At 39.5% G+C, this 14,868-nt stretch overlaps 1 protein-coding gene across 1 annotated transcript; it reads right to left on the minus strand.

Moving 5' to 3' along the window:
* Positions 1–3,223: 3,223 nt before the first annotated feature.
* On the minus strand, positions 3,224–6,271 carry LOC147506664 (uncharacterized). The gene is made up of 6 exons (XM_086605812.1): positions 6,009–6,271; positions 5,445–5,516; positions 5,100–5,148; positions 4,894–5,010; positions 3,402–3,572; positions 3,224–3,290 (listed from the first exon to the last, which is right to left on the minus strand). Exons 3-6 carry the CDS (start codon positions 5,144–5,146, stop codon positions 3,224–3,226), a joined length of 402 nt encoding a protein of 133 aa, XP_086461938.1. The 5' UTR covers positions 5,147–5,148; positions 5,445–5,516; positions 6,009–6,271.
* Between the last annotated feature and the right edge of the window lie 8,597 nt (positions 6,272–14,868).

Raw genomic sequence — 14,868 nt, forward strand, 5'->3', positions numbered from 1 at the left:
CTAGCTCAACCTATCAAGTTCCAAAACTTGAGAAACTATATCAATAACCTATATATGCACCACCAATTCTTATAAATGCATCTATGTCTTGTGATTATTGTACTTTATCGCAGGAATAGATGTACTCAAGCTTCACATTATACTAATAGAAAACACAGTAACCACCTTTCATTTGTCTAGCTCTAATATATTAAACTATAGTTTCAATCCTTCAAGCTTTCTAACTTCCGAAACCGTATAAATATAACGTAGCACCCATGTAGAGAGTATAGAAAAAACATATTGACTCGCACGAAAAGTAAAACAGGACATCCTTCAAGCTTTCTAACTTCCGAAACCGTATAAATATAACGTAGCACCCATGTAGAGAGTATAGAAAAACATATTGATTTCATCTAAAAGTAAAAGCAGGGACCCTTTGGACATTATATAATAACTGAAAATAAAAAATCGTGCCTTCAAGCCATTGCTCAATTAAGTAAACTAATCAAATAATTTCAATAGATAATAACCAATAAAAATAACTAAAAAATAAGCCCGACTGAGGTTTCCAAACCTAGAACAACGATTTGAATATGACCGTTGGCGAAAAATAGCTTCATTGCCAAGATTGATGAATCCCATAATAACTTACGGTGACATTCCCCAACATTATTGCAAGTTCAGTTGCTGGCAATCATGTTTGTGGAGGAGGTATCATAAGTATAAGGCTTCAGATATAAACAACAACAAATTCAATTCAATTGAAAAACATGGATGATAAAGCAAAACCCTCATGGATGACTTCATTCCTTGCGAAATTCATGAAGAAGACCCTCGATTGAATCAAAACCCTAACTTCTTAAACCCAAACCTCGTTTTTCAATTGGGAACTTGCAAAAAACCAAAACTTCTAAATATTTGTGTGATTGACTGTCCCTAATATTTGTATTAATAGTTTGTTTATCGACCGAGAAGATGAGTGTTGAGACGATAGGGTAGATTAGGTAGTGTTGCAGTTGCAGGTTTTTTGTTTCCAAAATAAGTAAAATACATCAGAGTTGGGGTCTCTTTTCGAAGGGTTCGCACCTAAACCTCCTGTCCACGTGGACAGCCTCAATGAGCTTGAAAAAGGACTGTTGTTATATATATCTACACTAAACAATCAATTATCAGCATAAACTAAAGCACATTTTAAATATTTAAATAGGAGAAAAAAGAGGTTTCATATGTTTTGAAGTTGTGACTTGGGTAAAGTAATATGAATCAAGGAGCACTAAGTAAACGAATATGGGAAAGTATGTAGAAGGAGCACTGTTTTCTTTGAGAAGAATATGGTGAAAACTGAAAATAACATACCTTTTAGCAGCAAAAGTAAGAATACGTTGGCGAGAGCAACCTTCCTCATCCACACCCGTTACACTGTTGATCAGATCCATGGCCACGTTGTTTTGGACCATATATTGTTGGTGAATGTTATCTTGACTCAAAAGCGAAATCTAAAACCAACTATTATAGCGTGACACAACAGATATAAAGCAATCACAAAAAAAAATGATGTTCATAATGCTCAAATATTTGAATGGAATTGAAGATGCAAAAATCTAATTAGAAAAGGACCTTGTGTGGAGAGGTGGCATCCGCGACTTTCAACCCGGGAAGCATTAACCGTAGTGAGAAACTCACCATTATTACCATCTTCCTTCAACTCATTCAGCAATTCCCACATCGTAAATGTTTAGGCTTCCTTCGTCTTTACGGATCTCAAAGACGCTCGTTTTTTTTCAATCCCGTTTGATTCGATCTTGTTTGGATCGAATCTTCTTCAGGTCGTTAACTACTTTTGGTTAAGTAATTCAAATTTTGGGAAGAGGTACGGTGGGTTATAGAATAGTTTTTGTTTGGGTTTTCTACGTGAAGAAGAAAGTCAGATTTTGTGGAGTTGAGTTAAACTTCCTTTTTTTTCTCCACTTTTTTCATAATCCCCATATGACGTGGATAGCCTCAGAGTACTGGAAAAGGGACTGCTGCCGCCTCCATAACCTTGCAGGACAGTTCTTTATGCTTTCAGAACGATTTGCACTTGTTGAAGAAGAATTTTTATCTGCCGAATCAAGAGACTGCTCACATAGCTGAATCACCTCTTCATACTTCCGTAGCTATTAGATCTGATAAACAAATATGTCAATAATGCAAACCGATATACTTGTTGTAAAATAGATATGATTAGCGAGGCTAATGAATTCCAAGAGTAAATGTATCTTGATTTCTCATTTAGAATCTGAGTAGTGAATGAAATATGAACACACCGTCGAGAAAAGCTTACGCCTTCATTTCAATCGATCTCTCTCACGAATAAGGACTTATTAAAAGCGCTGGGCAATTAGTTGCAAAGCACCTTCCGCATCATCCGATGTTCTTATGTGCAAAAGCTCGGACAACGATTAAGACACGACCTACTTGCTACCGGTTAAAAAGGAAGAAACCAAAGGCGTGTCACTACATTTGTACACAAAAGATATGATCGGGTAAACTATACATCAAGCAAAATAAAGTATGAAAAGCGTCATGAGTAAGGTGATTCTATATGTTTTGATGTGCAGATAGTACAATAGGTTCTTAGTCTTCTTCTAGTTTATTGCCTTGACTTCTTGCTCAAAGACTAAACCTTCTTTCAATTTAAGCGAGACTTCGTCAAGCTTCAAGAATGTGAAAACGGAAAATCAGATAAAATCTTTATCATAGCTGTCGATTATAAGAGGGGTGAGTTATTACAGAGTGAAAATGCTTGCTAACTTGAATTGTGCAATGTGCATTTGTGATCTATGACTTGGTCAAGATATTCATTCTTTACAAAAAGAAAAGATTTCAAAGAAAAATTTATTAAGTGACAACTGTTGTATGTCAAGATATCCAATTAGCATAATGAACTTTGATGATCTTTTCTTGTAAAAAAAAATCAAAGAAAAATTGTTGAAGAAGCATAATTGCTTTGCAATTTGCGCTTTATGTTTCAATGTTCATTTGTTACGTTATTACGTTTTTTATTTATACTCAAGAAAGTAGCCTCCTAGATATTAGAAGACCAAAAGTTTTTATCTAGTTAAAAGTTTGGATGTCGACATCACAAATATATGAAAATGAAAGATTAAACTCAATTTTAAAGGCGGATGCACATACTTGCGCTTTTCTGCGGACCGTTAGAAGCTTCTATTACCAATTTATGATCCAAGCACGGATCAGCTCACGGTGGTAAAGAATCCTTGAAATATTTCAATGCATCTTCAACTTCACCAAGCAACAGATGACAACTGTACGAAAGCATCAAGTGATTTAGGGAAGAAAGACGTAAAAATTGACTTCCAAGTAAGATAGATAAAAAAAAAAGAACTTAACATAAATAAGACACACCTATTCCTGACTCTTCAGAACTGCGTTCATCCTGTTTCTGCAACTGTTGTTGCCTATATTTTTCAAGGATGGCTTCCCTTATTTTTCTACTCTCTTCCTTGATTCTTTCAACATCTTCCTCTTCCTCTGCAGCCAGATTGAATTCAACCATTTCTTCATTGTCTTCTTGCTCATCTTCATCTCTAAACACATAGGTAATAGCCAAAAACGGTATCTGAGAGTAAGTTCAACAATTAAGTCTCCTATAAAGAAAGGAATAAATATGTACCGTTTTAATTTGTCTTCATGCAATTCTAAGTCCTGATGTGCATTATTAGATACCTCAGACAGATGATTTGACCTCCTGTCATGGTTATGTTCTGCCTCACTTTGTTTCGAACGCCTAGAATCCCTATAGCCTACGTGAATTTAGAGGTGGAGAAAGAAGGTTTTGGGGGTCTCGTAGGGTTTAGAATCTTATTTGTGAGGGACTCAACGTATAATTCCTTTTTTCTCTCCTTATTCCCCGTGAGTTTTTTTCCCTCTCATGATTTATTCTTATTTAGTTATCCCGATTTTTCGAACTTTTTATTTAGTTGTCCTGATTTTTCGTAACAACTCTAGTACTTAATCCCCCTGAGTACTTAAGATTTGCTGACGTGGACAGCCCCAGAGACCAGGAAAAGGGACTGCTAGCTCACTTCTCTTCCAAAGCCCTGATTGGAAATTGCAAAACCTTGGTCAAGGCAAAGAATACAAAACTCAAAACACAGCAAGAATAACTCTACCACATAATTAATAAGAAGTTTTCTAACCTTGCAATAAATGGCATGATGGGGAATTTCTGACTTATTTCACTGAAGATAAATCTTGAAGCTTTCATCTTTAAGTGATAGTTCTTGTCAACCGCTCTCTTATATATAGTAGTTTGTTTCTCATCTAAAAGCTTAGGTTGTGACATTAACAACCACCCATGTTTGGCGTCCACGGATAAATGCACTGCTAGTTCAGGGATGTTCCGCGGTAGAGGCATCACCATAAGCAGGGGTGATTAAATATGCATTTGGCGTTTTTGTTCTTAGGGAAGGAGGCGGAGAAAGAAGGTTTTGGGGACTCGTGGGGTTTAGAATCTTATTTTGCGGGGTATAATTCCTTTTTTCTCTCCTTATTTCCCGTGAGTAATTTTTCCCTCTCCTAATTTCACGTGAGTAAAGTGGGTCGACGTGGACACCCTCAGAGAAGAGGAAAGGGGACTGCTATTTTATATATATATATATATATATATATATATATATATATAGATAAAGATTACCATACGTCAAACCAAACCAACTGCTTTACCTTCACTTTAAAACATGATGAAATTACCATACGGTATATTAAAATCTGATTTCAATAGAAATTATGCAGTGTTTAACAAAGCCCAATCTGGAGCATAAGTTTCTTCAACAACAAAATTTTAGAGTATTAATATGACGTTCTTTATAATAAAAGGAGTGAACAACAATTTAGAGTGTTACTCACCTAAGTGCAACAGCCATGACAAAAGTTAAGGCTGTAACTGAGCTCTGTATGGCTGAAGCAAACGTTGGTGAAGTGTTGTCCAATCCCAGCAAATAGAATCCTTGATTTGCAGTTATTCTAGAATCAAACAACTCAATTCATTCAGGTAATATAACAAATCTTATTTTTTTGGGTAGCATTTTGTTTTCATGAAAAATCGAGCTTACCCAATGAGAGCAAGGCAGAAGAATTGATTGAGAAAATAGACAGTCATTCCTGGAAAAAAAAAAAACTCGTTAGTATCAAAATGCATATCATTAGATTCAAAATCGTTGAAATCCAAAATGGGGTAAAGGTTCAATAAAAAAAAACCCAATCCAATAAATTAAGTGGAAAGAATTTCGAGAAATTGATTAAGAGTTTAAGACATACCTGGTTGCGAGTTCTTAATTTTGTCACATTGGGTATGTAGTAAATATTGAAAAGGGGCCATAAAACAACATCATTTGGTGGAAGAGGATGAAGAAGCTGAATAAGAAATTCGGAGTAAGAGGAAAAATTGTGAATGATACCTTCACTTTCTCATCGCGGATGTGCCCGGGTCTAAGAGAAACTGGTTTCTCCATCGCAACCAAACAAAGAACCTACAAGCGATATTGAATAGTTTGTTAGTACACTCTGAAACAAACCGTAGAGTTCAAACTTCAATACTAAATAAATGCTTCATTGATAAAAGATTCTCTTTCTCATTTGAACAAAGGAAACCAACTATATGTTGTGAGTATCCAAAAAAAAAAAAAAAAAAAACTATATGTTGTGAGTCCACATAAAAATCATATGCTTTGCTATATAAACAAAGTTTGGAAACAGATTCATGAATCTTTGTGAATATCAAAAGGAAGTACCTGCAGGAGATGGTTCTGTATGATGTCACGAATGATTATGCAAACCATCATTAAGTTTTAGTTGTCATTTAAGGAAGCAATATTGTAATTTTCTAAAATTAATCAACAATTTTGGATACAGAGAGCATATGCACAATCCATGTTACAGACAGAAATTGAATAATGCTAGTGACATAAATCAATATCTTGAACGCCTTAGCAAAATTTGAGTTTTTGGAAACAAAAGCATACCCATATTCATCAAAATATCCACCACACCCATCAGTTCAGAAATCTTCCCTGAAAACAATCTGGAAAGTGGAACACCAGTTAAGCATGCATTGAATTTAAGTTGTTACTTGTGTCGAAAAGATGGGTATGCTTAACATTCTTCAAGTGCAAATTGATGATCAGAATTTCGAAAAAAAGTATTTAAACTTTCATTTCAGTTGTGTTCCATACATAAACCATGACCTACGTATTAGTTTCTGGTAACTATAGCAAAGTCTAACATCTTTAACTAAGGCGGAAAGAAAAAAACGATTGGGGAAGAATGCATACTCTACATTAAGGAAGACTGAGTAAACAAATGAAACTTATTTATTTTTATCAATAGTAAACGAAAGAAACTACTGTCAGTTTCTTTCAAAACCTTGACCACTTGAGTGGAAGAACTACATTTAAGTGCTGACTCCCGAACATTAAGAAATACAATAGCTCTCAAACAATATATCACCTGAATGTTATCAATGTTATCCACAGTTCCACGGCGGCAAAAATAAGCGATTTGCAAAGCGGAGCACCAAGCTGTCAGTGGAAGCAAAACAAAAGGTAAATACAGTATAAACAGGTCTTAGAATAAAAAACACAACTACAATAACAGCTGCAGCAAAAAACAACAACAACCACGATGGTAATAAAAAAATTTCTGAGAAAATGTTACCAAGTTTTGCACCAACTCCTTTCCTAAATAATGATCGATCAAGATATATCTGTTTCTCCTCAAATAATTCCCCGGTGGGAACTCAGTTCCTCTGCAGAGTCTAAACCCTTGCCAAAAGGCTTCTCAACAACAATATGAGTCCAGCCACCATCATCAGCTGAAAAGGAGATAGTAAACATTCATGTAAGTTTACATAGAGATTGAATGTTTTGAAACTCTAGAAATGCGAGGAATCCATAGTAGTAGGTTACCGTGGATGTCCTCACATTTACGGACACATTTTCAGGTTCCACGACTTCATTATGTTGTCTTCCATGCATTTTAGGTTTAGAACACGAGACACATTTCAAAAGCTATATTCAAATAGACATTTTGTTTGGAGAGGTGAACTCAATTCTTAATTTGGTATTGCAATGTCTCGTTTTTTTTTTACTCACGCAAAATCCGGATAAAAAACTGCATCAGGGGTGTTAATTTTTTTTGAGAAATTGATTGAACAATCGAATAAATAAAAAGAGATTTCATTAAATTAAAAGCCAAAAGAAGAGAAGTGCATGACTTGTTTGCTTTTGCTTTTATTACACACTGATGCATGTGAGAGAACAAAACAAAAAGCAGGAAGAATAAACAAATTGCTTAGAAGAAAGCAAGAGATCTAACCTTTTCTAAGACGGTAGGCTCTGTTGCATTTGCCAACTCAAGAAGACGGAACAGGCCAATTGCAAAGAAACGGCTATAGCTAAAGCTTCCCTTGCCTGCAGCCCGTTCTGAAATGTCTTTCAGAAGTACCTCATCTTCTCCTTAGAGGTGGAGAAAAGAAGGATTTGGGGGACTCGTGGTTATCAAGTTATTTAGTTATCCCGATTTTTTCGAACTTTAAATCGCGGGGTTTCTCCTTATTTTTCGTGAGTAAAGAGGGTACTTAAAATTTGCATACGTGGACACCCTCAGAGCGCAGCAAAAGGGACTGCTATTATATATATATAAAGATATGCTTAGCTAGGTACATTATATATTAATATCTCTCTCCTCACTAGCTCTCCAACTTCTGTAGTAACTGTAGGTCTATAGTATTGTACGTCTGTACTTAGATAGTTAATTAAGTACCCAATCACACATTTGTTTATACATTCATTCAAAATCAAAATCATGGTACTTGTCCAAAACATCATACAACTTAAATTAATTAAAATTGATATTCCAATCCTATATAAGCTAGATATTTGCTACCATGATGGTCATTCATATAAGTACAAAATAGTTATTTTCAGTGATTTGCCAAGAAGTATACTCGTTTCACCAGCGATACGCTGTCAGCATAAACTTCAGCTCCCATAGTAAAAATTCCAATTTTTCTGAAGCTTTTGTTAATCAAAATCTATTATAAATGTGAAAATCAAACAAACTTATCAATATTTTCAAAAGGTGGATAAAACTGTCAACAAATAAATTGAACTGATTAATTTTTCTTGAGAACTGCAACCGCTTTGCCGGTTAAATTGATTTTAATTTGCAAACAAATTTATGGATGATTAGAATTTTTAAATACCCTCGTGAAATATCATGGGTCCATCACTCCAAATATCCTAGGGTCCTAATGAGATTTGAGCTTGAGGCCTGCTTGAATGGGTGGTGTGCTTTAACCAATAGAGTTGCGTTGAGTAGCCAGATAATCTGCCGCCATAGTTACTCAGCTCGCTTACTCTCTCTGAAAATATGGGTGAACTGGATGTTTATCGGAAAAAAAATGGTGAAGTGGATAAAAACAAGAGGAGCACTTATTACTTGAAGGTTAAGTTACTTGAATCCGAGTAAACCATGTTCCAAAGATACCATGGTATTGGCGTCCTTTTTTTTTGTGATGTCAGGTGCAAGAAGTGAAGAAAGAGTTGGAGTGAACTCTCATGCTCCTGATGCCCATATAAGGCCACCAAGTACATATCTAATATTCTAATTAATAGCATTCAGCAACTGCTGCAGCAGTGGATGCTTGTTGTCTCCTCATGAGTAAGCTTTGTATACTTATTTGTTAAAAATTTACGTATTTTATTTATATTATATATATATTTCTAAATTAACTCTTTGGAATGGTTATCCCAATATTTATTTTGCAATGGATATTCTCACTGTGTAGCCAATGTCCCAACCATCCAACCCATATACACTAAAGTCTTTTTTTTTCGCTATCCATATACACTAAAATCTAAAACTTTCTAAAAACGTTCTTTCTGCAAATTTCTACGTGCACGATTGACACTATCTAGTTAATAGCGACTGAAAATAAAGGATTTGTCTCACTTATAGTGTGTCTCCTACTATGAGGGAGTAATATCTACATCCAATGGATATCAGACACGTGTCCAGCACATACAAAGCTACCAACCGATCTCCCTCACTTACATCTCCAGGTCGCTTGGACACAACCCTCCATGCCAGATCGCTTCACAGTAACTCAAACCAATGGCACGACCTTTGCATAGAGTTCGTCCCCTCAGTTCGTCTTGCACAGCGACCTCCGGAAGGTCCACATTCGCTCATACCGCGAATCGGATAGTAAGCATTATGCCACGGTGGCATCATCAAGACCGGAGCCGGATGCGCACTCTATTACTCCACCGCGGCTCGCCTTCATGGCCCATTAAATGTCATCAAGTCCTGAACTTGACCTGACGTGGGAGAAGAGGAAGCGCGGGCAACTTGCCTATATAAAGAGAAGAGAAACTACATCTGACTTGATTGAAGTTTGGCTAAAGAACTTGATTCGTAGGCAGTTCGCATCCAACGTGAACTCAGTCAAACTCACACCATCTCTCCATCTCCTTCAATCCCTGAACCTATAAGACTATCCCAAATTGAGCCTTTACATTGGCACCGTCTGTGGCCCGATTTCTTGAGAAAAATCTTCAAACTGAAAGCTCTCAAGCTCTCAAGCCTCCAAGAACAGGTCAGAAATCTGGTCAGCCACGCACATCGGAACGATGAACGATAGCATCACCTTTCTCCGACAGAAAAACGAGGCACACAAAACTCAGGTCTCAACTCAGAACCCTAACGACATCACTGCTAAAGATGGCATCAACGAGGTGAACCAGCAGATCAATGAGCTCTCCCAGAAAATCGATCAGAGTACAGTTAAGAAAGACGCCACTCAGATCGTGCAAAAAATGCTGAAGACATACCGAACATCCCCGTTCACATCTACGGTACTCAGTAAACCCTCCCCCCAAAATTTCATCCAACCAAGGTTCACAATGTACGATGGCTGTACGTGTCCTGATCAACACGTAGCTCGCTATATCCAGAGCATCACACTCTATAGTGCTCAGGGGTTCAACCACCTGCAATGCCGCTTGTTCCCTGCAAACCTAAAAGAATGAGCTCTTGATTGGTTCTACACACTATAACCAAATTCGATAGACAGCTTCAAGAAGGTCATTGATCGGTTTGCTAGCTAAAATGCGTTCACAACCGCGCCTTAAAAAAGCCGACCTCGATTCACTCTTCCAAATTGTCCTAAAAAGAGCGGCGAGCCAATCCGCTCCTTCTTAAGGCGATTCAAGGCGAGCTTCGACCGTCCATGGACAGCGGCCTTAAGGAGTCGTTCGCCACCTTGGCCTTCACCAATGCCATTAGGAAACACACATGGCTATCCGTGTCGCTAATGAATGAGCGTCTGAATAAGCTCGGAAGACTTGTATGCTCGAGTGGACAAGTACATCAAGCTGCGGGGAAGGACTAGAGCGTGAAGGCTAGAAAGAAGAGGAGGAGGTCGCAGATGATCTCCGGGGGCTGCCCCATCTTCTAAAAGTGACCTAGGCTGACAAGGTGAGGAAGCCCAACACCAGAACTCATACCAAAAGAGAGCTCGCCCTACTCACCCGATCTCCTAGTTACATACTGGAAAAAATCAAGAAAGCCTCATACTATCGACCTGAGGTGAAACAGCCAAGTGACACTCGGGCAAACCATCATAGCGCTTTTCATAAAGCCAAGTTTCATGAGACCAACGAGTGTTGGGGGCTGAAGCATTACCTCTAGGACCTCGTTGAAGCAGGGCATATCAAGCACTACACTGATATTGCAGATGGCGACCTGCACTATAAGTTGATGGCTCGCAGATAGCTTAAGTCGAACCCCGACTTCAGCAAGAACAACAACAGAGCCCGCTCTCAGGCCCGAGGACGCTCCAAGGATCGATCTCGCCATGAGAACCGCCAGCACTCATCTGACAGAGACAATAACAGGACGATCAACATGATCACCTCCCAGAACGACTCTGTCATATCCTCAAGGGAGAAAAGGGGAAGAGTAGGCACTCTCCAAGAGGTCTACCAGTTCTCCTCTCAGGCAGCCCCCATCCCAAGTATCGCTGGTCACAACTAAGGAGACATAACATTCACTGAAGCCGACCTCAACAGGATGTGATTACCACACAATGACGCTCTAGTTGTCCATGTCAAAATCAGTGACTAGACAGTCAAACGCGGCGTCCTGATAGATCCAGGGAGCTCATGTGACATCTTGTTCTATTAGACCCTCAAAGAAATGAATCTACCCAAGTCGGTGATGATAAATCCAATAGCCCCACTCTATGACTTTAACAGATCTCGAGCTGACCCAATTGGAGACATCATTCTACCCGCTCTCACCGGTTAGATTGGCGTGAATACAAAGTCAGCATCAACATGAGCTTCAGCATCATGGATGTCAACTCGTCCTACACTGCCATCCTAGGACGTCGTTGGATCCACAAGATACAAGCAGTACCATCAACACTCCATCGATCAGGTACTACGCTTCCCTGGACCTAGAGGCATGATGGAGTTTCAAAGTAACCAGCTCGATGCTTACAACTGTAACCAGATTCTCTCAATAGACAAGCCTAGTAAGGCTTGCTTCAGTCAGCAACAAAGGAGAGATTGCCAAAGTCAAACGGGCAGAAGACTTCATCTCTGAGGTCTAAATCCTTACCAAGACCCCTCAAAGCAACCTGCCAAAGGAAACCATTGGGGGCTCGGTCAAAGGAATCACTCCAAAAGAAAAGACCCCATAGGTCGCCTAACCTCCTCAGGTTAAGGAGGTAGCACAAGAGACCAAGACCCCAGAGGTCGCTCAGCCCACTAATATGGCAACCTAGACCGAACTCAAAGAGAAGGTCAACCTAGCTTGGAACTGAGGAAGACCCTAAGTTTGTTTATGTAGGAGCTAATCTTGATTCTACTCTCAATGCACAACTTGTAAGCTTTTTATCTCTTAATAAAAATGTTTTTGCTTGGTCGTACATCGAGATCCCTGGAATTGATCCTAGTGTCGCATATCATAAATTGAATGTCAAACTAAAAGCCAAACTAGTTCGACAACGTCCTAGAAAATTATCTCTCAGATTCCAAAAAGCAATTAATGATGAGGTCGAGAACCTCAAAAAAGTTGGCTTCATTAGGAAAGTCGAATACCCTGAGTGGATTGCTCACATTGTAGCAGTCCCAAAAAAGAATGGCACAGTTCACCTCTGTGTAGACTTTACCAACCTTAATTAAGAAACCCCTAAAGATAGTTTTCCTTTGCCAAGAATCAACCGACTTGTCGACCCGGACTTGTGGCCCACGAGCTCTCACGTCCTTCATGGATGCCTACAATGGCTACAACCAGATCCCATTAGCTGAAAAAGATCAAGAGAAAACCTCATTCACTGCGACCTAGCAGCCATTCGAGTGGCCTCCTACCACCAGACTTTAAAGAAGTCATACAACAAACGAGTGAATCCTCGAAGTTTTCAACCGGGAGACCTAGTTTTGAAAAAGACTAGCGACGACTCGAAATTGGCCCCAACTTGGGAAGGCCCTTACATAGTGGAGCGAGTCGTTGGCAATGGAACATACTAGATTAAGACTCAGGACGGGCATACATAATTACCGCGTCCTTGGAATACCTATTTGTTAAAAAAAGTTTTATCAATAGTTGACTTCATTCACTTGAGTTCTTACTCTTACCATTATTACTGTGCATATATTTTTAGATTGTATTAATACATACCACTCTTTTAAATGCACAAGCAAAACGCTCACACGAGCTCCAAGTCTCCCTTGAGTCACAACGCTCACTCGAGCCCAAGTTCTACATAGCGCGCTAAGCATTTCTCACTAGATGAGTACCTACATTTCTATGATCAACTCAGTGCAAAACGTTCAGTGCGCAACTCGCTCACTAGTGTAGAACACTCCTTAAAGCACCAGGCTTCCTCGAGCTACAACGTTCACTTAAGCAGAACGCTCACTAGAGCAACATGCTCACTTGAGCTCAAAGGCTACATAGACATAATACTTCTCACTAGTTGAGGACCTACATTTCTAGGATCAACAACGTGCAGAGCGCTCCCTAGAGCAACACGCTCACTCGAGCTCAAGGGCTACATAGCCCAAGTACCACTCACTTGTTGAAGACCTACACTTTTAGGACCAACTCAATGCAACATGCTCATTCGAACACTAACACTCCCTAGCGCTATAGTCTTCTTAATTAGATGACATGACCTACATCTCTAGGTCCAATTCCAAGTTAGAGATCAAAACAACATGCAACAATATCTAGATAGGAGAAGGGGAAGTTAGCAACATGGAATAAGCATGCATTTCATAATGTGCAAAATATGAACCGCCTGAACAGACTCAGGAAACTGGTTCATAAACTAGCCGAACTGCCAGGACATCCTAGAAAAGCAGCTCGGTTAGAACTTAAACATAACAAAAATCGAATTGCCCAGAACAGTCCAAGAAACCAGTTCTTTCAGTATCAAATCAAATAAAAAGGGCGAACTGCCTGGATAAATCTAGAAACCAGCTCTAATGTATCAAACTTTGAGTATAAAGCCAAAAATTCACTCACAACTCAAAATTTCAAGAAACATCGGTCAAATTTTCAGTTCGCAGGGGCTCCAGTTCTTCCCCAGCAACAGCAGAAAGAGTATCATCAGCGACCACCTCAGAATAGCTCTCCACAATCTCCAGAGAAGAAGTACCTAAGGTCGGAACATCACATCCATCTCCAGGTACGTGTAACTCTGGTGTACCTGAAACCCTGTGTTCATGTTCCTCCTTCAAGGCATAATACATCTTCTCTAGTTATATATAATCACTATCCAGAGCTTTATAAGTGTCATTTGCTTTTTTGGCGACTTCCTTACAGTGCTTGGCATAGCCAGTAACAGTATTGCACTCGATCCTCAACTCGCCAACTTCATTGCCTAGAGCGATATTTGCCAAACAAGCGTCCTAGTACTTTGCCCTCATCTCATCAAACTCCTTCTTCTCAGCTACTTGAACGGTTTCCACATTCTTTATTTCCTCCCTAAGCTCGTCAATCACACCCTTCTCCGAATCCGCAATTTGGGCGATCTCTTACAGCTTCTGGAACCCACTAAAAAGCTAGGCAACACATAACAAACATATTGTCAGCCAAAAATTCCCAGTTCGATAGAAACCGAAAACTAATACTTGACAACACTTACAAGTCACTGAGCCAGGTCCATTAGCCTTAGGTTCTTGGCCAAGTCTTTGGCATCAAGTTTGCTCCGGTCCCCATCAAGTGCAATGCTATCGAGCAAGCAGGTCGCCACCTTAGCCGACTTGAAGCTACAGTCAGAGCACTTGACAATATGCTTCTTACCTTGGTCATCAACGTACACCAAGTTACGATCCATATCGTCCTACCCCATCACAGACTTACCACTCACCTTATTAGACACTATCACCTTCACTGCCGGACTACGCACACCGGGGCCAGTGGGTTGGCTTTGACTAGCCTTAAAAGTCTCTAGACCTACGAGCAGACCCAGGTCATCTTCCAGAATGCTCTATCATTGTTGCAGAGCGCTCGTCGTCCACCTGTACACTTTTCCCAGGCCTAGCATCTGAGGGGACAACCTTCCTCTTCAGTTGAGAATCACGCATTGTGATGACAATATCATCCATCACAAGCGGAGAGCACTCTCTCTGCTGCCTCCCCAGTTCTTTTTGAGCGACCTCAGAGCTCCCCCCAGTGTGCGGCCCAGATCGGCTAACCGTGCCAACTCCACTCCCCGATGCACTGGCATCACCTCCAGTTCTCGTAGGTCCAGAACGGTTCCTACGGAGAAGATCACCCTCTTATCTTTCCATCGCAACCTCAACTTCT

Source organism: Coptis chinensis, chromosome 4 (assembly GCF_015680905.1).
Source record: "Coptis chinensis isolate HL-2020 chromosome 4, ASM1568090v1, whole genome shotgun sequence".
NCBI classification, from domain to species: Eukaryota; Viridiplantae; Streptophyta; class Magnoliopsida; order Ranunculales; family Ranunculaceae; genus Coptis; species Coptis chinensis.